Source organism: Aphelocoma coerulescens, chromosome 7 (assembly GCF_041296385.1).
Source record: "Aphelocoma coerulescens isolate FSJ_1873_10779 chromosome 7, UR_Acoe_1.0, whole genome shotgun sequence".
Lineage (NCBI taxonomy): Eukaryota > Metazoa > Chordata > Aves > Passeriformes > Corvidae > Aphelocoma > Aphelocoma coerulescens.
Window position 1 is genome coordinate 19,579,581 of NC_091021.1, and position 25,205 is coordinate 19,604,785.

At 37.1% G+C, this 25,205-nt stretch overlaps 1 protein-coding gene across 1 annotated transcript in view; it reads right to left on the reverse strand.

Moving 5' to 3' along the window:
• Positions 1-25,205, reverse strand: part of MYO3B (myosin IIIB) — a 207,787-nt gene that overhangs the window by 69,972 nt on the left and 112,610 nt on the right. The window contains exons 27-30 of the mRNA XM_069020693.1: positions 24,486-24,615; positions 10,343-10,422; positions 6,236-6,313; positions 4,186-4,391 (exon numbers count right to left, since the gene is read on the reverse strand). Of these exons, the coding sequence (XP_068876794.1) occupies positions 4,186-4,391; positions 6,236-6,313; positions 10,343-10,422; positions 24,486-24,615 (494 nt within the window). The remainder of the gene's footprint in view (positions 1-4,185; positions 4,392-6,235; positions 6,314-10,342; positions 10,423-24,485; positions 24,616-25,205) is intronic.

The window sequence follows — 25,205 nt, forward strand, 5'->3', positions numbered from 1 at the left end:
GCAGGGAAGAAAAAAGACAATCCTTAAATGAAACTTGTGCAAAAGTTCCCAACACATTCCTATGAGCCTATGAGGTGTTACAAGTATGACAGCATTTAGTACCATTAGCCTACCAAGTCCCTTATCCTTCAACTCACTGTACAGTATATGCCCATCAAAGAAGGGTATGTGGTGAGGACACACCTGCATACCACATCATGTCACGTGAAGCTCCAAGGGCCCAGGCACGCAGCAAGTGTTCCATCCAGTGGGACCTTCAGTGCAGGTCCCCACTAGAAAGCACACCTCCCTTACCTGGCATGCAGTGCATGGTCACCACGTGACCCCACATACCAGGCACACCTGGTTGACTGATCAAGTTAATAACCTGCATCTAAAATCTGAGATTCCAGCCTGAAAGAGGGGCCATGTTGCTTCACAGCAAACATAAGACAGATGCACTATGTCATGGGATGCAAGACAGGGTGAATGGAGACAAACTGCCTAAGACCTGGCAGGGATACAGTGTTTACGGGGACTGCAGATTACATTTTCCCACTTTAAGTAAAAGAATATGTATATTTAGATATATAAAACAGATGGTAATATATGTGGCTGAAGAAACATTGTGTGAATGAGTCCTCTCCTCACCATCTGTTTTTTAACCCAATAAACTACATCCAGGTTTGCAAATAATCTGCTCTACATGAAAACAGAAGACAGTAAAGAGTAACATTAGACAGAGCTTTATCTTTTGTTTACCTCCCACCTGATAAACTCTGAATGGGTCTGTTCCCTGCCTTTGATTGTTTTGTCCTCATATTTCCTGCTAAGAGTTTACAAAACAGCATTATTGAACAGGCAGATAAGAAGCACACCTATTTGTTTAATAACATCAAGGGAGAAAAAATGCTGGCTCATCCATTTTGTTGTTCAGTTGCTCAAAAGGATCAAAATACCAATTAACTTGCTGGCTTAAAAAATCTTTGATATCCTTACATTTACTGACATTTTGAAACTCTGCTTCATACTTGCCTAATGTCTTTTTGATTATGAACAAAGAAGTGCCAATCTGTTTAGCATTTGACCTGTTTTCTCAAACATTTTTATGTATTCAACTACTTAGCTCCTAAAAACACTTGACTAATCGTAGCTGTAAGTTGAAGAAAAATGTTTCTTGTTTCACTGATAGCTTTTTAAAGCATTGTTTGATTTTATTTGCAAGAGCAAAAGAGAATAGAATTTTTTTTTTAAATAAAGCATGAGCTGAACAAAGGAGCAAGAACATCCCCTTTCCTGCCCCCACTTACATTCTGAACTCAAAGAATTCTTCTTTGCTGATATGGAAATTGCTAAATCTACTCCCCTCTCCTTCCCTTTTTGAGCTGACTTTCTTTCCTTAACAAATTACATCAAGTTAGACTAAAAACTTGGGGAGTAATTGACAAGATGTTAACCACAACTTGCTCTTATCTGCAGGAATGGAAAATTACAGTCAGTGCTGTTTTTATTACCATTACTTTTCAAGTTTGTAGTCAAATTCAGCATATTTTTGAACGAATAGGATCTCCTGATAAGAGAAGGCTTAATTTCCTCTCAATTTACACTAATTTCCATGGAGCTAATCTTAGTTCACTTACGTGTAAATTGAATAAAACTTAAGGTTAATAATTCTGCTTTCAGCCTCTTCAGGATGTTGCAAAGATATGTTTATGATCACAAAAATTAATCTGTTAAATGTGCTTTAGAATGGTGTGACCTTACTAAAATTAGTCATATAACACAAAAAAAAGTTGGTAAAGATCATGTCTGAAAATTAAATTGCCTTGATGGACAAACAAACACATTATCCTTCCTGGGTTATATAATCTGTAGTGTTTTCCTATTACATATTCATTTGGTGTACTAATATATTATAAATCAGAAAAGTTGACAATTTTTCAGAATTAATTGATTAAGCTCTGGTTTATCATTCAAGATGTCTAAATGCATGGACTGCAGATTTCCAAGCCCAAGTGACTGATTTACAAGTGTAAACCTATGCCATCTCTGCATTTTAGAAAGGACTGTGAAATTGTTTTCCCTTTAGCATCATATTACAGAATCACAGAATATGCTGAGTTGGAAGGGACCCACAAGAATCATAAGGTCCAACTCATGGCCCTCCCGAGCACCATCCCCAAGAGTCACACCCTGTGCCTGAGAGCATTGTCCAAATGCTTCTTGAACTCGGTCAGGCTTGGTGCTGTGACCACTTCCATGGGGAGCCTGTCCCAGTGCCTGACCACCCTTTGGGTAAAGAAGCTTTTCCTGATACCCAGCTTCAGCTTCCCCTGGCACAACTTCAGGCCATTCCCTTGGGTCCTGTCACTGGTCACCACAGAGAAGAGATCAGTGCTGCTCCTCCTCTTCCCCTCACAAGGAAGCTGTAACTGCAGTGAGGTCTCCCCTCGGTCTCCTCTCCTCCAGGCTGAAAGACCAAGCGGCCTCAGCGGCTCCTCATACGGCTCCCCCTCACGGCCCTTCACCATCTTCGTTGTGATTCTTTGGACATTTCTCTGTAGTTTATTACCTTACACTGTGGTACCCAAAAGTGCCCCCAGCACTCGAGGTGAGGCCGCCCCAGTGCAGAGCAGAGCGGGACAATCCCTCCCTTGCCCGGCTGGCGAGGCTGTGCCTGATGCCCCCAGGACACGGCTGACCCTCCCGGCTGCCAGGGCACTGCTGACTCATATTCAACTCACCATTGACCAGGACCCCCAGGTGCCTCTCTGTGCCACTGCTCTCCAGCACCTCATTCCCCAGTCTGTCTGTACATGCAGGGGTGCCCAATCCCAGGTGCAGAACCTGGCACTTCCCTTGCTGAACTTTACACGGTTGGTGGTTGCCCAGCCCTCTAATCTGCTGAGGTCTCTCTGCAGGGTCTCCCTGCCTTTGAGGGAGTCAACAGCTCCTCCCAGTTTTGCATCATCTGTGAACTTGCTTAGTATCACTTCCAGCCTGCATCCAAGCCATTTATAAGGATGTTGAGGAGCACAGGGCTGAGGATGGAACCCTGTGGAACCCCATTAGTGACTGGACACCATTCTGAGGTCACCCCACTCATTATAACCTTTTGTTCCCAAATTGTGAGCCAGTCACTCACCCACTGCATGACGTGTTTATCCAGCTGTGTGCTGGACATTTTGTCCTGAAGGATACTGTGAGAGACAGTATCAACAACTTTACTGAAATCCAAAAAGATTACATCATCTGGCTTCCCTTGGTCAGCTAGATGGGTTACTTTGTCATAAAAGGAAATCCGGTTTGATAAGCAGGACTTTCCTCTCATGAAGCTGTGCTGGCTGTGACCAATGACTGCATTGTCTTTCAGGTGTTTTTCAGTACAGCCCAGAATAATCTTGTCCCTAACTTTATCAGGCACTGAAGTGAGACTAATGACTTGCTTTCAGTAGATTAATTAATTCTATATTGTCTGGATGAGCCACCTCCAGTTAAAAAAATATCACATCATGGTTGCTTTAACCATTCACTACTTGTTTGTACTATTACCTAAATGGTTAACGGTAGTGCTTCTGCTCATTGTTGAATTACCAATCCTACACACTGAAAACCAGTAAATACTACACAAGCCCACATTTAAAATATAGAGAAAACCATAATTCTCACGTAGCCATATTGCCATCATAAAGATGATAGTATTTCCTGAATCAGATTTATAACTTTTTGAGATTGAGAATATGTATTAAAGCCAGTAAAAGTAGCCATGAGAAGGGTTAGGGTGAACGGAGATCTGATTATAATTCATGACATCTATAGATAAATGACTCTGCAAAGCTAAATCTGAAGCTTTTATATCAGCTCATTCTTAAACATGTGCACATTCTTCATATGATGGCTGAAGGTTACTGACCTTCCAAAATCCTTGAATTATCTGAGGAGGATGCATAATTTCCACTTGTTGCCTCTAAAGAGGGAACCATGGGGATAGGCTTGCTACTGGTGTTCTCTCCTGGTTTCACACTGACTGGTCTCCATTAAAGATCAGATATTGTTTGTAGTTTTTATCTCTGGAAGTCCCTGCCCTCATTAGAGATTCAGACCACACATCTACAAACAATGTTTGTAGGACTTTCTGTACTTAAAGATAGTATATACCTTACTGAATGGAATATTAGAAAAAAAGCCCTATTACACAAGTCTTACCTTTTTACAAACTCTTCAAAAAGGATGCGATGAGAATACCCTTTCTGACGTATTTTGACAGTTTCCAGAATTCCAGTATATCGTAGCTGCAGTAGAACTCTCTCATGAGAAAACATCAGTGCTTCTCGATCATCATTAGGTTTAATGCAGCGGATAAAGTGAGGCTGTCCAACAACCATTTTGGATAAAAGATCCATGAGGGAATACTAGTGAGGAAATTAAAAAGATGCACGCACTTGACAAAAAACTGCAGTGTAACTACTTAAGCAGGAGATACATATTTGTAAACAGTTTGTAATGCTTGATTATATTTTAATCTGTAACGTTAATCTCCATTGCCTTTTTATTAATTTTTAAGATTTCAGCTGAAATGTGGAACCTATTAAAAATTTTTAGTTGGAAAAAAATTCTAAATATTCTGAATCTGATTTCTTACTTCTTACACCTTTCTCTTCATATCTCCTTTTATCACATTTCCATAGCTGAGGAAGGTCCATTTAAAAAAAAAACATTGTCCTAACTATAGTTCTACTGTAGACACATTTGACTGATCAAACATCCTCAACAAAAACACAAACTTTACTGTGAAACAATCACTGAAATTCACAGCAAATCATGGGGAAAAGGTTGCAAGAAGTTGTAAGTTCAGTGCTCTGTCCACAGAGAACACTAGATGTATCTTTAACATTTCAAGTACATCTCTGTTACATTCATTTTTCAGAATCACTGAGAATATAAACTGCACAGTCTCCCCAGAAATCTGCTGAACTGCTATATTATTATGACTAGTCATAAATCTTTCCGCTGAAATGTAGGTCCATTACTTTGTTTCCTATCCACCCTGGACACAGAAAACAATTTACTCCGTTGCATTTTAAACTAAAATGAAAAATGTTTGATCAGATCATATATATCTTTTTTTTCCATTGACTCCTCTGAATACCGGTACTTCTGCTCTATACTCACATCATTAAGCTGTTGTATGATAAGTATGTGTTACCAACTATGTTAAATCTCATATACCCATATGTGTGTCAAAACCACGTACAATTCCAAGCTGATTATCATCACCTTGCTGCAGGTTGCATGTGTATTATGGTGTACTTCCACACTCACTCCTCCATTACTTTTTTTTTCCTTTTTACAGTTCCTACTGAGCTGGCATTTGTGTGCAAGAGCACTCTAAGTGCACACCTGCAAGACAAGTCGGAATGTGTGTCCTTGTACTCTCTGCACTGGCGCAACATCTCAGTACACACCAGCTTCCTCCATGGCCTTCCTTACACTATCTTACAAGACAAATTGAACAGGTACGCCTACATAGCTGGAAGCTTTGACTCACACTGGCTAGCACAACTTTGTGAACTTCCCTATTCTGCATGGCACAAGTGCAGCCCAAGAGCCAGCTGCTGAAAACTTTTCCACTTTGCAATGACTGCAAGAAAAAACCAGTAACCAAGAGTCTTGGACAATGCTGCACAGCTTGGACTAGCACTTTCTTAACTCCCAAGCTTCCAGTTCCAACATTCGCAATGCCTTTTCCTTGCCTGTTTGATTTAAACACACATGCAGAATATGCATTACCTTAGACAGGATCGCTACCAATAAAATGGCAATCCATATGATTTATAACAGCACTTCCAAAAGATGGATTTAACTATTAGCACAAATGAAAAGTCTTAATCTTTAAAGGTATGTATGCCTCAGCTTGCGAAAAAAATATGAAAACCTTGGTGATAACATCTATTTTATTTGCACAAAATTAGTGTTCTGTTTATAACAAGACCTGTTCTAGACCTCTAGAACTGTTGATGGAAAATAGTCTAGGATCTAGATTCTGTTATCAACATACTCTGTGAAATTATAAAAATACAAGTATGAGAAAACAAAGAGATAAGAAGCAAAAAGAAGTTTATGAATCTACAAAAGCCTCACGACAGAATAAAAAAATTCTCCTATATTTCTCTTTGATCTAACAATCCCACAAATATTTTAGCTATATCTATTGTTCTTATTATCAAAATGTTTCTTTTCATTTTAATTTTTGTACCCTAAAATAGGAAGCCATAGTTTGCCGCTTCATGTTAGTTGTTTCCTCAGGATGCCGCATAACTTCCATTGTGTCAACCTGGAAGACAAAACTCTGATGTTAGGATTGTTCCAGAAACACTGCAGACCCACCCCACCTTGCCCATAAAAGCTGGGTTCAGTTTTTGTTACAGTCATTCCTTCAGGTGTAAGTACTTCAGAATACTTTATGAGAGATAGCAAGGCCAGCTTCCAACAGATGCAGGACACACACTGGTTTTGGAGAGACGTGTAAGCATTCTGAATTTTTTTTGATAGTGCAAGAGCACTCCAGACTTATGACAGTATAACACTCAGCCAATGAAACAGCTGTCAGGTTGCAATACCTTAGGAACTGATTTCTAAAAAGTATTCCTATTATTGCCACTACAATGAACTCCAACAGGCCAGGAAGTAAATTGAACAGCCTCATTTTGCTCACATATGGAAAAATTATTGTAGGATAATGAGTGGCAAACAAAGTAGGCAGTCTCACAACATACAAGTCTGCTCCCTTCTCCTGCTATGGTTACTATTAATTATTTTGTACTGCCATTTTGATGCCAAGAATTTCAGCAATCCTGTTGAACTGCCATAGCCTACCACTTTTTCAGCATTGCAGGAGAGTTACTTTTAGAGGACATACATGGACAATGAACATACTGCTCCTTGCAGGTTTTAGTTGTATTGTTAGTACAGCTGTTCTTATCAAAATGAAACCAGAATTTATGAATGAGTGTAACTGTGGTTACCCATAACAAGCAGATTGTGTTGCTGCATTACAGCTCAACAAAATTAAAGAAAATTAACCAGCATCCTGTTTTCATGGAGCATTAACAGCATTTTAGCATTCACTTGCTTTGTGGCAGTTTACCATCTGCTCTGACCAGGTGGTATTTGTATAAACCAGATAATGCTGTTGTCAGCACCTGTGCTACACTTCCCGGACTTTGCTCCATACAATCACTTCCAACACTCACTGACTTAAGAACACACTTCTGAACACTAAAATTGCTGAAAGATTACAGTTCTCAAGAAAGTAACTAAGACTCTTACCTTCAGGAGATATTTAGGAGACTGCATGCAAAATATAAAGGAAATGAAGCACTAAGTAATAATAGATCAAAAAAATGGATTTTGTGTTGGGGAAGAAATCAAAAGAAAACTAGTGAGGTCAAGATTCAGAACACAGATGGCACAAATGCGGACAGAGTTCAATAAAGGTGACCATAAAAATTTCAGTATGCTTTTGTAATCTGTGATGTTCTGGCCCAGAGCGGTATACATGCATTGGTACACATCTCAAAAAAACACACGAAAAAAAGAAATAAAAAATAATAAAAAAAGAGATGCAGTTTGTTAAAAGAACACTCTATAATATAGTCCAGGAAAAATGCCTTATCAGCACAGGTAACATCAAACATCTTATGAGGTTATCTGACAAAGTAAATATCAATGACCTAATCAAAACAGCAGGCATGTCCATGGGGAAGGATATGGGAATGTTTCAAGATTATCTTGCCAAGACACCTAGCTTCTGAGGATTGTTATCTAAATCTCTAGTAAATGCCAGGTAGAAGACAAAAGCCGTAACAGCGAACACTGACAGTAAGTTCAGAACAACTGGTAATATTTAATACTAAAAGACACACAATTTAATTATAAATGACATCAAATCAAGAACAAAAGCAAATAGTTTGAGGACTGATCTGAGCCCAAATGCCAATGAATTTGAGGTTCTAAGTAGGAGTCTTCTGTGTCTAGAAAAGCAGAGACACAGTGATATTGTTGTTGGAGATTGAGCACTCACAAACTCTCATATCTCAAATATCTGCTGGTCAATAAAGGGCGTATCATCTCCTTTTTACAGCTACTTATTTCCACCAAACCTGTAGAATCTTACCATATGTCACAATATCAAAAACAGGGTTTACAACAGGCTGCTGAATTCAAAAGAGTTTTCTTTTGGTTTGAGTTTTTTTTCATGGGGGGAAAGGGAATGAACACACAGAAAGACTCACGGAGGAGATGTAAAACACTTTTTCTCAGAAAACTAGGCTAAAAGCAGTATTGTTAGATTTCTTTTCCTATGAATGAAGTTGTAAATTCAGATCTGTGCAATATGTAAGAACTAGAATTAATTTCCAAATCTTTTTGACAAGAAACATTTGAAATTTTCATTAGAAAAATTCTGATAGACCCTGCAGCCAGGGTGATTTTCTTGTAAGACTTTTTATAAGTTTTATCTTTCATAAATTTACAACATTGCTTGTCTATGAAGCCACAAAATGTTATAGTAGGGCAACAACCTCATGTACAACAGACAAAAGTCTTTCTCACAACCGGCTTGCTAGAAAATGACAGAACATAATAAGAATGCCATGATATCTTTTATTTTAAATCACTAGCTACTCTTTTTAAACAAAAACGAAGATATTTCAACTGTTAAGTCACACTTTTACATGACAGCTGTAGTGATTTACAATTTGAATTTATATAATTACAACTGTAATGGAAAACAGCCCGACCTACAAAAGTCAAACTGTTTCATCACTAAAAAGATCATTTCTAATAGTTTTGAAACAACATTAAAAGAACAATTTATGACATCATGTCGCCTTATGAAGTCACTCAAAATGATGACTTTCCACATATTGACCTGCTGCTGGCATGGTATGAAATACTGTAAAACCAAAAATATGTTAAGCAAAAAACCCTCTTAAATTAAATAATGATAAAAAATTTCTAAACTTCCAAACAAAATCATTACATTTGGATTTTTTAAAACAGATTTTAAAATAATTTAAAATACGTTTCCTGAAGTTCTTTTAATTAGGTGCTTTATAAAATTCTAAGAAATAGTGATTTATCTAAAAAGTATTTAAATTACCATTTTCTGGAGAGTGTTGCACTTACACGTCTTTTCTTTTAGCTCCTTTTAAAACGTACTCCTTTTAAAGAGTACTCATTAACTTATTCTGTTTAGTAAAGCTCTAGAAGCAAACTGCTCTATTACATTCCTGCTGTATCAATAAAATGCGTGCTTAGAAAGCATGGGCTGAATACAGCTGGATGTGGAAGAACATGTGTATATAACACAAGAAAATTGGAAAGGCCACCCTTCAGCACCAAAAGTATTTACACCAGACAGGAAATAATAGTCTGAAATCCACATCTGTATTTGCAGGTACAGTGAAGGATACAGACATCTGGATGACATAAATAACCACACTGATGTTTGAGCATGAGCTCCAAATACCAGAAGATAATAAGAAGAAATAGAAAACCCAGAACATAAAATTTTGTAGACTTTTGAACAGTTGCTGTTACCACACTTGTTTTTAAAATTTATTACTGTGCTTTGAAGGCAAAAAACCCAAAACCCAAAACCTTAAATATGCTAACTCTAACAAGTACTACTTAGGAAGTAGGGAAGGGGTGTTCATGCCATCAGCTTCAAGGGACAAGAGGCTTCCTCACAAATTAAGTGTACTCAGTTGTAATCCTACTAATTGCCATAAAATTATCCCATCTTCTTGCAGTTAGGCCACATACTTTCATGGCAAAATTCAGCAGCATTTAAATTCTACAGTTCTTTTGAGAGAATAGTGATTTTGATGAGTCATTCTTTTCCAGTTATCTACCAGTCACAAATATTTCCCGTTTTTTCACTTCAAAGTTAAATAAAAAAGAAATAGATTTTTTTTTGTAAATTTTATTTTGCCTTTTATACTGTTAAATACACTATTGAAATTTTACCAAGTAAGACCTCTTTCTAGGTCAAAATTGTCAGAGGAAAACCTTGACCACATTGAAATAAAGAGGACTATTGATATCAATGTAACTGAGATTTCAGTCCAAAGGTTTAAAGATTAATCAGTAGTAAATTGATTCTTCATTGAATTCTGTAATAAGTTCACCATTAAAACTGGAAACCATACTCCAAGACAAGGTGCATGTTACTGTTAGTAAAAGAAGGCTCTTACTTGGTAAGAACCTCACTATATACCCACATCAGCTAAGTATTGTGTACACAGTCTCACTAATATTTTATAAACAACTGCCTGTCTTCAAAGGGAACACTACTGACCTTGATACGCCCAGCACTGAGCTGCGGAGGCAAAGACCGAGATGCTGCTGTCACTCTGGCTCTTGCTTGTGCCAAATTACCTGTTCAAAAAGAAAGAAAGAAATACTGCAAAAACTATTCAAAAAGCTTAGAAGGGAAAAATTTGTATGGTGTAAAATCAGTCTGTACAATAGTACTAAAAATAGCAGACACCACCACACTTCTTCCACACCCCTCTCATTACTAATTGTGCCTGCAGAGCATTCAGCACGGGCATGACAGAGTGCAGTGTTGATTTAGAGGGGAGGAAAATGTCAGTGATAAGGTGGTATGTCACTGACCTTAGCTACTGAGCTGATGAAAACAACGACAGCACAAAGGCATACAGCTCAATCACTAGTAATCAATTTCTCTGTGACCCATTGAGAGATTTCAGAGAGCAAAAAGACTACAGAAACAATCCTGTTTCTATGAAATCACGTGGACACTCAAGCGTTAAGACAGTATCTTAAACTCAAAAACTAATGAGAGAGATGAGAAAATGATAAGACTGCATCATTTTTTGAACTTTTGACATACAATCCTGAATCTTACAGTAACTTAGGGTTTTTAAAGACTGACTCAATTTCGCAGGCAAAAATATATTGTGGTGTCAAGCAAAAGACTGGTGCCTTTTTTTAAATGTAAAGTATGATGTGTCCTAAACTTTTTCTTCTGTACTTGTAGAAAGCCAAAGTCATCACAAAATAGCTTTTCAAAATAAAGGCTAGGAGAGAGAGAGGAAGTGATATCGGACTTGCATATGCAAGACACTCTGTATATTTCAAGTTTTAGCAAGTCTAGCACAAGATGTCCAAATGTTTTCTCTGGCTATATCTTCAGAGGCTAAACTGTGATTAATAGCATTGAAAGAACCCTTTGAAGCAGGATTGGTGACATCAAAGCCCTAATCCATGGGTGGCAGGATTTTTATAATGAGTGGGAAGCATTTTAACACATTTCAAAGGATTTACAGCATGAATAAACAATAGGCCTCTGCAGATGTACCACACACCTTTCAGAACCAGAACACATAAATAAGTGTCTATTTTAATTTAAATGTAAATAAAGTGTTAACACTTCTTTCAGATGCTAAATTACTTGTTTGCATCAACTCCAATGTTTAGCTGTTTGCTTTACAGAAAGGCAGTAACTCCAAACAGTCTTCAGAGTTTTGCTAAACTATGTATTACATAACTAGTAAGGAGGCACGATTGGAAAAACGAAAACCAAGAACATGAAATCGCTGGTAAAGAAAACCAATCATTGGTAATAGTTCCCTAAGAGAGCAGAGCAAACCCAGTGTCCACTGTAACACTGAAAGGAGCTTTTGCTCTTACCTTCCTCTGAACAAGAAAAATACGAAACCCCTGAAAACAATCTGAGGGCCAGCACTCAAACACAGCATTCTTCATTTGAACATTCTGAATTAATTTAAAGAAGTACTTATCTTTTAAGCTGCTGGCACTGGTATTGACACAATGCTGCAAAACTGGCATGTCATTTGCAGATCTAACATCATATGTTGCCTGACAGTCTAAATCACGGTCCAGAACACAAGGTATGTCCACTATTCCGGAAACTGCTTTGGCTATTATACTGTGTGTGTTAATGAGAACCCCAACTGTTTGGGAAATCTTGAATATCTATGTACATACATGGCACATATTGTAAATACATGTATCTCTCCAAGTTAAAATGAGGACTTAAATGAACAAGTAGATGGTGAAATAATTTTTCTCTTAGTTGCAATTTTGCTATTTTTGTATGTTAGAAATTACTCTTCTGGGCCTTTTTTGGCTAAAATAGCTTGGAAAGGTTGGTTTTGGCTAGGTTTCAGATTAGCAAGTCTAAAGCTTGAAAGCCTTGCACTGAAGAACTGGCAACACAACATGTGATAAAAGAGGGGAGTTGGGAGAAGAAATGACTTTGAATCAGACTGTTTAAAATTACTAAAATTTTGTTGTATTTTGTAACAACTTAAAAAACTGTAATAATCAAATAAAATTTAGAATGGTCCTACAGCTGCTCAAGGCTGATCACACTCACTGCTGGCATTAGGTTTCTAGGATTCATCATTAATACCCTGGAGGTTTCCTTTAGTTTTTCATGCAAAACTAAAACTAAACATTTCTGATCTAGTAAGCCAAGCAAATAAACAAACCTTTCCATTAATCAAAAATCTTTAATGATTTCACAAACAAAAAAAACCCCAAGGTGTTCAGGTCCCACTTAAAATAGAAACACTTTACCTATCATGCCTTTGTTCAGCAGTTACTTCCTTCTAGGAATGGATTCTTACCAGTGCTTATTTCATGCGTCAAATGAATTCCTATGTAATTACTTGTAGCGTTAGATTGAATCCATGGAAAAAATATTACTAGGATTTTCTTTTTCAGCTGAAACACAAAATGATGCTTCAACAAAAGTTTCTGAATTACTCATCTCATGTAGCTCATGCTGAGGAAAAATAACTACCAATCTTTAACATGTCTCAGCCATTAAAATTAGTGAACAGAATAAATGTGGTTTGAAAGTTTGTGTAATAAGGAATGTTTCACCCAGGGTTAGCATGTTCACAGGCAGTAAAATTTGGTACCTATCCCTGCATTTGATTTTCATTTACAAGGTAACTTATACCTTAACATATCAAAAATAATTAAATATTATTCTACTTTGTGAAAAGCATCAATATTTGAAGAACAAATGCTTTTAGATAATAACATCACCAGCTTGAACTGCTATGGGTTCCTTGAAAGGTTAAACTGGTTAAAGGTTGAAAGATTGCACTGTGCCTTTCAGAAGTCTAGCTTCACACTAATTATATGGTCAAAACTTTAGAGAAAATACAAATGATATCCTTGTAGACCAAATGCTACCTACATTAAATCCAAGTCCATAAAATGGACCAATTAAGTGATACTAAACCCTCTCAAGATTGTCTTAGGTTTTGGGGTTTTTTCTGAGGGAGGGGAGAGAAGCTAATGGTTAAAGTTAGGATTAATCTTTTAAACATGTACATGTTTAATTTTACTCACATGCACTTCAGTTCAATGGGACTGCTCATCTGAACAATTAAGGCTCCTACCTATGCGTCTGGATCAGAGACTAAGGTCTCTGGGATTCATTGTGCCAGTGAAGGAGTCAGTCAGAGCTAATGTTTCTCTTTTTTTCCTCTGTTCAATGAAGTTGAGAATGACTTTAATACTTTGAGAAGTTTTAGTCATTAAAGTTTGTGAAATGCTCTTAGAATTTCCAATGGAAAAAGAAGTAGCAGCACAAAATTATGCACTCACTGGCTAAGCTCAGGGTCAATGCTCAGCAAACCTCCCTTTGACTTCCTTTGAATCTGTTTAGAAGATCTCACATCTCTGCAAACATATTCTTCACTGATGCCTCATTTCAGCTAGGTGAGAAAGACCACATTATCAAAGAACTGCATCTCATCTATTATGCAAAGCCAGGCAGGAGAAGTTTTGTAAGTATTTACATCACACACCAAGAAGAAATGTGGTTTTGTTTTTTCAAGCTGGACTTTGGAAGTGGTCTCCAGGTCTCAAAAAGGACTAGTCAGCATTCCTGGCTTCTCATTTGCATCCCTGGTAGTTACTCACTGTGTGATCTGGCTGAATTAATTATTTGTCCAGCTGTTGACTTTATGTACTAATCAGGAAAAGTACACTCTCTGGCTGGATGTTCTGATGTTAACTATGGTTTGTCTGTGCTTCATTTATTCTTAGGTGATGGGTTCTGTAAGGAGTATCAAGCAAATCTTAGCAATATCAGCACTGTATTTATAACCTCATTTTGGTTATGTCTGCAATAGATCATTCCTCCCAAAGTAAGAGCATGCCAGGTAAGAAATACATTAAGCTTTAATAGAACATCCAGTTTGTGAAGAGCAAATGACTTACAGAGAAAAAGCCCGATGACAATGTCACCTTACTGTACATGTCGTACCAGGGATACTACTATTATATAGAGGGTAAGTACAGGCTCTTTCCTTATCCTCATATGTTTTATTAATTTCTTTCATGCTTCTGGTTCAGATAAAGAGGGGTTACTTCAAACACCATGTAGATACAGTATAATATGGTCAGAAATGCTACAATGCATTCACATTTCATTGACATGACTTCTAATCACAGCTAAGCACTCGCACTCCAGAAGAGGTACAGGGCCAGACAATGTCTTTGACATGCACAGATTCTTCTCTGTCTTTCCTTTCAGTACATTTTATCTAGCCAAAGGAAGTCGACTGCTTATCTCTGTAATGCATTTTCATCTACTGTAAGACTAAGCTTTTAGCTCAACTACAAATGAATACATGTACTTTTTTTATTGGGTACTAATTTGAATCTGGTCACTGACTATCAAAACTCTATTCTTTTGAGTTATTGAAGTCCTTTAAGCTAATCTTGTGCAATAAAAAAGCTAAGAATCCAATTTTCTCATATACTACACATTTTACACAAGAATGTATTTATAAAAATACCGTCTGTTGAGCACAACTATCAATACAGATAGACCTCAACTACTGCTTCTTCTGGAAGGAGAATTACTTTACTTTCTATTCAAAATAAAACCAAGAAATAGTATTTCCAAAATCAGATACATATTACCAAACAGAATCTGATCAGCATAAAACCTTAGTAATAGTGAAGCCCACCTGGGAATAATCTAATTATGAATATTTGCTTCAGGAGCAAAAATATGCATGTTTTTGGCCCAGATTATTTTAAATGAAAAATTCATGCCATAGTGAACTGAGGAATTCTGACACTGATTCTCTATTAGATTAAGGATTTCTCTAGTCTTTTTGGCCTGAAGTAGACACCAATCATATTTACAGATACTTAAAAGCTTTACATTGCTAGACTGGGACTGGAGAACCTGAGTATAAGTTCAGTGCTGTTATGCTTTCTATTGCACACACTGCAGACACTTCAGTGGTCACTTCCCACATTAGAAGGCACACACTGGCAAACACACAGCATCATGTCTACAGCAACAAATAAAACTTCACTTGCAAGCATCATCACTGCTATGTTTAAGCATTGTTTTAACACAGTAGGTTAGTAGGCTTCTTGTAGAATGGAAGGGAACTAAGACACTGACAGCAGCTGAGATGAAATGAAGGTCAAACGGCCTACAGTACTCTACGCATATCTATGATGAATATATGATGACAGTAAGAAAAATCTTAACTTTTATCCTTACCTACTAAAGAAGAACAAATCATGGTACTAATTAAGCTAGTTAGTGGTAGTGCCCAAGATATTTTTCTAACACAATCACAAGTACTAATTGCTGCTTTAAGCAACATGCCCAACTTTCAAGCTAAATTGAATCAAATGTATAGTCATCTACTCGATTGGGAGTATGTTCACTGAAACACAGACCTTTCCTGAAGTATCATGGGCACAGTATGTGATCACAGGATATACAAGCAAACCTTATGTGATTCTCATAGTCCTGTGACATGAGCAAACTTACAGACAGTAGGCAAAACACATATGGTATAGCCTGATAACATGATAAAGAGGTTCCTGGGCACAGGCCAAGGGATGATCACGTGGTTCTGGAAAACAGAGTGGCAAAGCAGGGAGTAGATTGCTATCTGGCCACAGCCAGGAGGGCATAGGCTGGGCATCTCTGTCCAAACACAGGACTAATGATAGGAGTGGCACACTAAGTGCAGTGAGTGCTAACTACCTGAAGCTGCATCTAGAAAAAAATGAAATATATTTTAAAAGTTTGGAAAAAGCAAAGTTCTTGTATAAACAATACTGTAATTTTCTGCTGCTTGATGTTCACCATTTTCTTTAGTCAGGTCTAGCTGCAGTTTAGCCTGACTAGTTGGAGACCTGACCAACTGTCTGGCTGAAGAGAGGCTGGTCACAGCCTGATCCAGTCAGGCTTTCAGCTGCTGTATTACAGAAAAAATTGGCTTGGCTTTTTATGATTTATGTGTTCTCAGAAGACATGGGCCAATTCTTTCAGATATGGTCCTTAGTAATTTCCTTCCACATCGCTGTAATGCATGGTTTGATGCTGTTGTATGTAATCAGCTCAGTATAACAAACATTGAATTCTCGGCAGAACAGCAGACAGGACAGAACACTGCTGCTGTCGGGACAGTACCTCACCATCAGTACAAGGTTTTCTGCTGCCCCAGCAGATTGTCCTGGCACCTGTACCACACCTGTAACTGAGATTAGAAGAAAACTACAGAGGTGAATTTTCTGTGAAACTTCATTATTGAGGAATTCTTCACTGATTTTAAGCATTGGTCAAAATAACCTTGTTTTACTTACATCTACTTATGCTGGACAAGTTTATTTCTTCTTCCAGAGGTATGTGGAAGAATAGTTCTAAAAGCATACACAGGTTGGATATATGGTTATCCTACATTCTCATTCAGCTCTAGTCTCCCTCATTGTTTTATGTAATTGACATATTTTCTCTTGCATGTTATGTAAGAAATTTTTCCCCCAAACTGTATATTCTTTATCCAGAAAAGTATAAGTATGATTATAAAGAACATGGTAGTTATCTCATTGTTCTATCTATTAAGCTTCAGAGTGCTCAGTTAAACTTGAGGCCAAAGTAAGTTTCTACAACAGTGAATAAACAGGAAATCAGGAGAAGTCAAGAACTGTGATTTCTAGCCCTTTGCTTGTATTTCCAGAGTATGTTCATCCTGCATATAATGTTTAAAAATTTTACAGTATATATTCCATCACTCAGGACCTGCTGCTGAAGCTGCTCCATACATACACAGTCTAGTCAAAATCCCACTAAAGCCAGTGAAGATTCCCAATGAATTCAGTGGCAAAAATTCAGGTATAAAGATGCAACTGAAAGCACATGGAAAAAAATGATGGAACATTTTCTCTGACCTCACTATGACTATCACTCTCCCCAGTCATCAAGAACCTAAGGCTAGACAGGCTGAAAAATGGTATCAAAACCAGGTTTTGAAACTTCAAGGCAAGCACTGTCTTTTAAAAGTCTTAATTTAAGATGAAACAAGGTTACAGAACTTTATGAAAGTCCCAGACCTTCCCATTTTTGAAATCTAGGCATTAATGATTTTGACAACAAATTTAATCAAGTCTCAAAGGCTTCTCAACTGAACCATTGCTCCCCTGGATGTCAGCACTTCTGTATATAATCACAGTTGGCACAAAATCAGTTACTTTTGTGGTAAAGCAAATCATTAATTATATTTTTATCTCCACTTCTAATGAAATAAATACCCATTCATACAAATACCCACAAACACATTTTCTGTCTTTGTCACACACTGTAACCTGCTATCCAGGCAGCTCAATTAACCACTCCTGCACCAAGACAAGTCAGGCTGGAATAAGTCAAATAACAATAGATAATGCTGGTTCAGTAAGGTACTGGCCTTTGCAGGTTGTTGTAAGGTGAAGGAATAAATTAAAAAAAAAAAAAAAGTACAAAATCTTAGTAAGACTGTACAAAATACTCTGAAATTAATATACAAGATCTAGCACAGACTCATAGATTTATTTTCCACCCACTACATTCATCCTTTAGATATATTAATCCCTTAATGCAATTATTTTGGAAGAGAGGGAAATGTAAGCACGTTTTTGCAAAGGACACACCAAAAAACATTATGGGTGTTCATATGAGTAAGATTATCTGAACATTCAACAAAGTTATCTGCTCTCAAAACTCACTAGCAAATTTAAGAATAATTGCTCTTCTAGGATTTGATCTTGAGAGCTACTGAACGCTTCCAATGACATACTGAGCATCTTTGACACAGTTTGACCTTACAGCACACAGTGCCTGTAGAAATTGTCAAGTAAACTACTTAATAAAACAACAGTATAATGTTCTCTGAATATTTCTCTATTTAAATTCTGTATATGGTGCACAGTGAAATCCCACAGGCTTCTAGTTGATATTAAAAACAGTAGCATCTTTTATGTGACGTTTCTTTTGTTTCCTCAATATGAATTTAATTAGTTTACAATGCAGTGTTAAGATTAATTACTATTCACTACTGTGAAATCATGTTCATTATAGCATTGAGAAGTTAGGCCAGAAACATGAAAATTGGGAAAGGTATCTGCTCTCTTCTGAGAAAAAGGCAAAGAAAAATTATTCTCAAGATTTGTTCTAAAGAGAATGGTCTATTACAAATCAAATCAGTAAATTAATTAAGATCTATTCTTAAACTTGTCCACTTCTACTTTTACTAGAGTTCAATTTGCAAGCACTTGGAGACAAAAACAATCTATGTCCCGTAATTCATTTTCAGTACAATATAATCTGTAAAGTCTCAGATTAAAAGCAGTGTAATTCTGTTTGGGCAACACCCTTTACCAAACATAATTGTGGTAAATGTAACTTGACAATACTCAGCTGTTGTGCTTACTGCCATGTGCAATTCCAGAGATTCACTGATACTATTTATAGGGAGTTATTCTCAACAGTAAATAATTGTTATACTTCATATAAAGCTTTAGCAAGACTGAGACCTTAACTTTGATCTGATAGATGGTTCTAGATGAGTTCCATTTTTAGGACTATTTTAGAGCATTTTTTGGATCCTACTGCTAGCAAGCATTATAATACAAGTATCCGTACTGCATTTGTCCTATGATGCAAAACCTTAGGATATGAAGAAAAATAAACACTGAACTGTAAAATGCTCAAGTGAGAAGCTCAAAAAAGTAATCCATCACTCTACCTTCCCAAGCTCAGTTAAGCTACAATTAATTTAGTTTACTGATGTCCCACATCTGCAACCCAGTAAAGTTCATGACTGTTGTGGTGCACAGCTGTGGTTTAAAGCCTCTCTTTGCATACAACTCACTGGCAGCAGAGCAAAAACTATTTTTGTGTGTTTAATATACAGACCAGTTAGAAGTATGAAAGCCTCCATGTCCTGAGTGAAATACACAGCTTCCACTAACTTTACCGAAAGTCTTACACAACATAATTTTGATTCATTTTTAAGCAAAGATACTGTAATTACAATGACTTTGTTTCCAATTCATTTGACTTAAGAGTGCCTGATCTCCTAAAGGTGAAAATACTAACACAAAAGTACCATTACAAAAAGATTTTATTGTGGAATAAATCAGTAAAATTAAAATGTATTTGAGCCTTTGGTTCTATTGTGATGTATGGAATTAAGAGGAAAAAGAATTCACTAAACCCAAATGGAAACATGTTATATTTCAGTGAATGAAACACACCAAACCAAGAGACCTACCACTACTTATTGCTAGAGTAAGGGCCTGTGCTCAATAGGAGTGCACAGTGACAGACATGACAGCTCAAACCACGGTTCTACTGAAAACAATAGCAAAGCACCTATGATTTTGACTTGCCAAGATTACACCCCATGTATGCCCAGCAGTACCTGTTCATGGGACTGAAATGCAGGAAAATCTCTTTCTTTGGTTTCTGACTTGTCATGAGGAATCACATGCTATCACAGTTACAGACAAGTTAATACTGGTGATAGTAATCTTGTCACCAAGAAGTGGTGAAAAGCAGTTCTCTAAAGTGATATTGCAAAAGGCCCTAGCTCTTTTGTTCTTTAGTGTTTATAAAGGCAGCTTGAAACAGTTTTTTCACATTCTCTCTTAGTTGTTTGTTTTGGTTTGGTAAACAGACATAAACTGTTTATAATTACTTTTCATCTGAGGGCCATAAGCAAGGTTAGAGACTCAAAGGCAGAAAGAACACAGACTAAAACTCAATATTGAGGAGGGGAAATGACCTTTAGACAGATGAATTATAAATAACTTGTGTCTGGAAAAAAATTCTACTTTGGACAAAAAAAATTACCTTGTTAAAACATGACTTACCAAAACCTTCATCCCAGTTGTGAAAACTTTCACTCCAACTCTCTTTGACAGATTATGCTTAAATATATAGGCACCACAAACAAGGAGTGCTTATTAGCAATGATATATTGATACTCCATTACCCTAATGCGTGAGCAATACCCAATGCTACTAAAATTATTAGACATGATGTTGCTGTAGTGGTACTCAGATTTGTATTTCTTCTATGTAGCCAAGCACAGCCCCTACTGATCCTCAGAGCAAGGATAAAGATGTGTCTCAGCATCTCTACTCTTCTGGTGGGAAGGCTGGAGGATTTCCCTTTCCCTCCCTGCAGGAGACAACTCTCTCCCCTATCTCAAGCAAGGACCTAAAGGCAGAGCAGAGCGACCCTGATAGAAGTTCTAAAGGTCTGTGAGTCATGGCAAGGGCAAAAGTCTGCAGAGACTTTGTTTCAAGAGTAGAAAACTTTGTTGTGATGCAGCTTTTCTAAGAAGATAAAAACCCTGCAGTCTCAAAAACCCCCAGGGGTGCTTTGCCCAAGCAAACCAACAGTACCACCCCTTATAGGTGATGCTGCAAAAATTCTTGGATATCAGGACAGTGAGTCAAGTGCTCTGACTTCTCAATGGTGAATGTATCAAGGCTGTCCTTATTTTTCCAACCAAAATCCTCTATTCTTACAAGGGGACTCCATTTTCCAGATCACATGGTTCCTTTTCTCTCTGATGCTTTAGCAGTAACAGTGATAAACTAAGACCAGAGACAATCAGGAATACATTCTATCTAAACGGGAACATGCATATGCAACTAAAGTAGTGGCAGTACAAGAAGCTGTGTCTTTAGAAAAAAAGTGACATATGGAAGCAACTGGGAGAACTGTTAGATTAAATCAGAGTACATTCATACAATTTTGAAGTTAAAAGTCCCTAGATAGTGCAGATTTCAAAACACGCTGAATGTGACTAAGTTTCCACTGAAAGATGACAAAACAAGCTGTATTATATAAAACAATTATATAAACAATTAGTTCCAGAATGTTTAAGTTCCAATGTCTCATATGAGTAGTTGCATATTCTATTAATGATAAATTACTATTACAAATGTATATTTAATGTCCTGCTGTTAATTTCTGGCCCTTTAAACTGCATGGACTGCTACCGTGAAATAGAAGCATTTGTTAAGAGGGGATAAGTGTATTTGATAAATTACAGGGATTAACATGATCTTAAATTAGTAAAAGAATTTAGCTTTTTAGTATTTATTTTCTTGATGCTGCTCAGTTTTGGACAGTGGAAGATATGACAGTTATATAAATATACTTCAAACAGAGGATCATCTCAGGGTGGGAAAGGCATCTTTTTGTTCTTTTTGGTATTTAAAGAACTACATTTTCAGTCGCGTCAGACACACGATTCCAGTCTCGCATTCCCTCTCGCTTCTGGGATAGCACCACCCAGTGGCTGCGACACGTATGGGACACCGCTGCTTGGCAAAACCCACCTACACTGCACATTCCAGAGATAGTTGCAAGCAGATGTGAGAATGTGCTGTCACTCATTTTCAAACGAAACACCACACATAGAAGGGCCATTTCAAGTCAGGGTTACCTGGAAAGATGGAATATGGCTCCCATGTAAATTATTAACTTTTGCATCAGTCAGTAATTGACCAAAAACTGGAGAAAATTGTACCCAGATCATGAATCTTAACCTGTATTTTTTCTGGTTTGCTTTAGGAATGAAGCACATGTTGAGTGGAGGGAAGAAGGCTAAGAAACAGGGACAGAGTACAATGGGACATATACACACTCACTATTCTTTTGCTTACAAAGGCATCTTTGTAGAAAGTTAAGAGAATAGCATTATCTTTCTTCATTGAGCAGAGATGAAGCAGTATTGCCAGCAGTGCCTTCTGTTCTCAGCCAAACCTTTCATTTATCTTGCAAGCTGCCAAAACTAAACCTGGCAACAATCTGAGTTTAGAACACAGAGGCCCCAACACAGGATGTGAATGCCAATTATATCAGACAGCTGGAAAAAAAGAGGAAAATCACAAAGGCTTTTCAAAAATAAAAATGACATAAGGGCTGTAAGCTATTCTTATAACACCATGCACAGATGCATATGCACAATAATTTTTTTTATCAGGATGTCCTGTACCAACTTGACAAATACAGACAAGCTGTGTGCTCTTCACAGAAAGGTAAATGGAGGGAGAAAGCATTCCATTAATGTAAATAGGAAACAAGGAAGGAATGTAAGAGACCTAAAAAAATGGGTAAAATATACCAGCACGTTAACTATACAGTAACTGCAATGAGAAGTATCTCTTACTGAACCTTCTATGCATCTTAGGCAAAATACTCAAGTTGAGTGCTGCTGCTACTGAAAATATTTCTGTAAGGCCAGAAAAAGATGAGTTTGCATGAAGGCATCAGCCTTCTGACTTAAAAATAGCAATTAAAAAAAAGTATAATATTTACAATAATTTGGTCTGATAAGTAGAACAAAGCACCTAATCAGTTTCGTTCTGACAATAGCTCCAAGGTATAAAGCAGCTTGTAAAGAGGGTGTGGAGGTACATTTGACCATGTGTGAGCTTTCTTGCTTGCTTTGCTTGATCATAATCTCTTTCATCAATTTAACACAGACTCAAATGTAGAGTAGTAGTAAACAGAAAGATTCGTTCCTGACTTGGGCACAAACCAATCCTCTGTCATAAACTATATCCCCTCCATCTAAACTCATTATAGCTGAATGGAGAAGCAGATTCCTCATTGGATCCTCACCTCTCAGGGACCTCTAAAAGTGTAATTTGAAGGGGGGTAGTCGAAAGCCTTCCAATTACATGAAAAATTGCACTGTAACAGGAATCTATCCTCTGTAGTATATAAACAGATATTATGATATCAATTTTACATGTGCAAAAAAAGCTCCATTATAATTTTTCACTTTTCTTCTACACAGAAATATCAAGAGAGGTTAAATGCATCACCAGATGCTACGACTGGGTTACTGGCAGTCCAGAAATTCAAGGCAGAGAGCTGCTACACAGGCACAGAATTGCATCTACAGCCCATGTACAATAAGCCTATACAGCACTATCTAATGCATCTACCGAGTATTTCCACCCAAACATACAAACTCACCTGCATATGTCAGCTCACAATAATTTTTCAATCTAGTACAATCCATTGTATTTAGATTTGGTATTACATATTTTTCTTATCCCTTACAAAATAATGCTTAAAGAGTGTAGAAAGTATTGAGAGAAGTAATCGTCTGCTGGCTTGTTTGCATGGATACTGCAGAACTATCATTTGCATATGGTACTGGCATTCTGGCATCTATCCATGGAGTAATCAGACTTCATTTTGCTGTTTTATTTAGCTACAGATCTGGCAGTTTCATGTAAGTCAAAGTCAACAAGCTTTAAGTCAACGGAAATGGTTCTAGCCTACTAGTATATGGCTTTTACAATTTGTAAGAAACTATGTATTACATCAGTGCTTCTAAATAGATGGATATTACCTGCGAGACACCTTGATCTACACTACGTGATTTATGAACTGTAAGCCATGGTACACAAGAATCTATCAACTGTGTACTGATCTTAGCAAAGCACTAAGAACTAGAAACTCCCGCATTTTTATCCTGCCCTGAGAATGAGCTCTTGCCCTACATATCTGATAATCTCCCTTTCTCTGCAGTCAGGGAAGAATCTTGCTGCACAAGATTCATGAAAGGAAATGAAATCTTGAAATCAGAGAATAAAGTGTAACAAACATTCTGGAAAGGAGATATGATAAAATCAAATGCAACTGAAAAAAAAAAAAAAAGAGAATTTGGAAATTGAGTGAATACAGCAAAATGGATTGGGATTAAATGAGGTGCAATGAATAGGACTGAAACTTGCCTAAATTATACTTACTGAAATCCTGAAATCAGGGAACAAAGTTCCCTGAAATTGATCAAATGAAATGCTAAAAAAAAAGGAGAGAATTCTGAAGCGAAGTGAAAACAATAAAATGGCATGGGATGACATGAAGTGCAGGGAAATGAACCAAACCTTGCCAAATTGATCCTTATTGAAATTGCAAGATTTCATTTCCTTTCAAAAGGAAATGAAATCTTGAAATCAGAGAATAAAGTGTAAAAAACACTCTGGAAAGGAGATGTGATAAAATCCTTGAAAAACAAATTGTTCAGAATCAAGTAAGAGTTTGAGAAGAACAGGTAGCTGAAGAAGTTAAAATGTTAGCAAAGCTGTGCAGAAAATACCTGTTTTTGTTAATGGGCTAGAGAACAGCTGCTGAAGAAGTTTGTTCTCTGAAGTTCGCAACACCACCACTATGTCAGCAGGAAGAGTGTCTCTGTTCTTCTCAAGGAATGCAGAGGCATCATATAATACCTAGTGTGGGAAAGCAGAATCAGAAAATTTTGACGCAAGGGGTTACCCAAAAGCTACTATGTTCTTTAAAACGTGAACAGTCAGGATGACCAAGCAGACCAGCTAGGGTCTACATGCAAATGAATTATCTGCAAAAGACTTAAAAGTGAACTACAGCAGTGTGTTCAGAATGCAAATTGGCTATACAGAGTACCTATGTTCATAGAATGCCATTGTATATCAAACTGGGTTAAATGGCTTAAATCCTGTCGTGCTATGGTTTGCCATGTCGAACTATTCTATGCATGATGCAACATAACAGAGATATTTCATTAAAGCTTAAGTTGATTATTTACGTGCAGTGTAAGAAATGGTTCTCAGGTGGTCACTTTCTATTGGTTGTCTGCATCAAACCTGCGATCTATAAATAGACTTGCTGGAGGAACAGGAGTAAGTTGGAAACATTGTAGTACATTAAAACAGCTTTTCATGACACTGAAAATCATAATAGGAAAACAAACATTCCTCTATTTCAATTATCCTGTTTTGATTAGAAATTAATGCCTGGATATTTGTATTAATATAATAATCAGTTAATTTTGCCTTTTGCT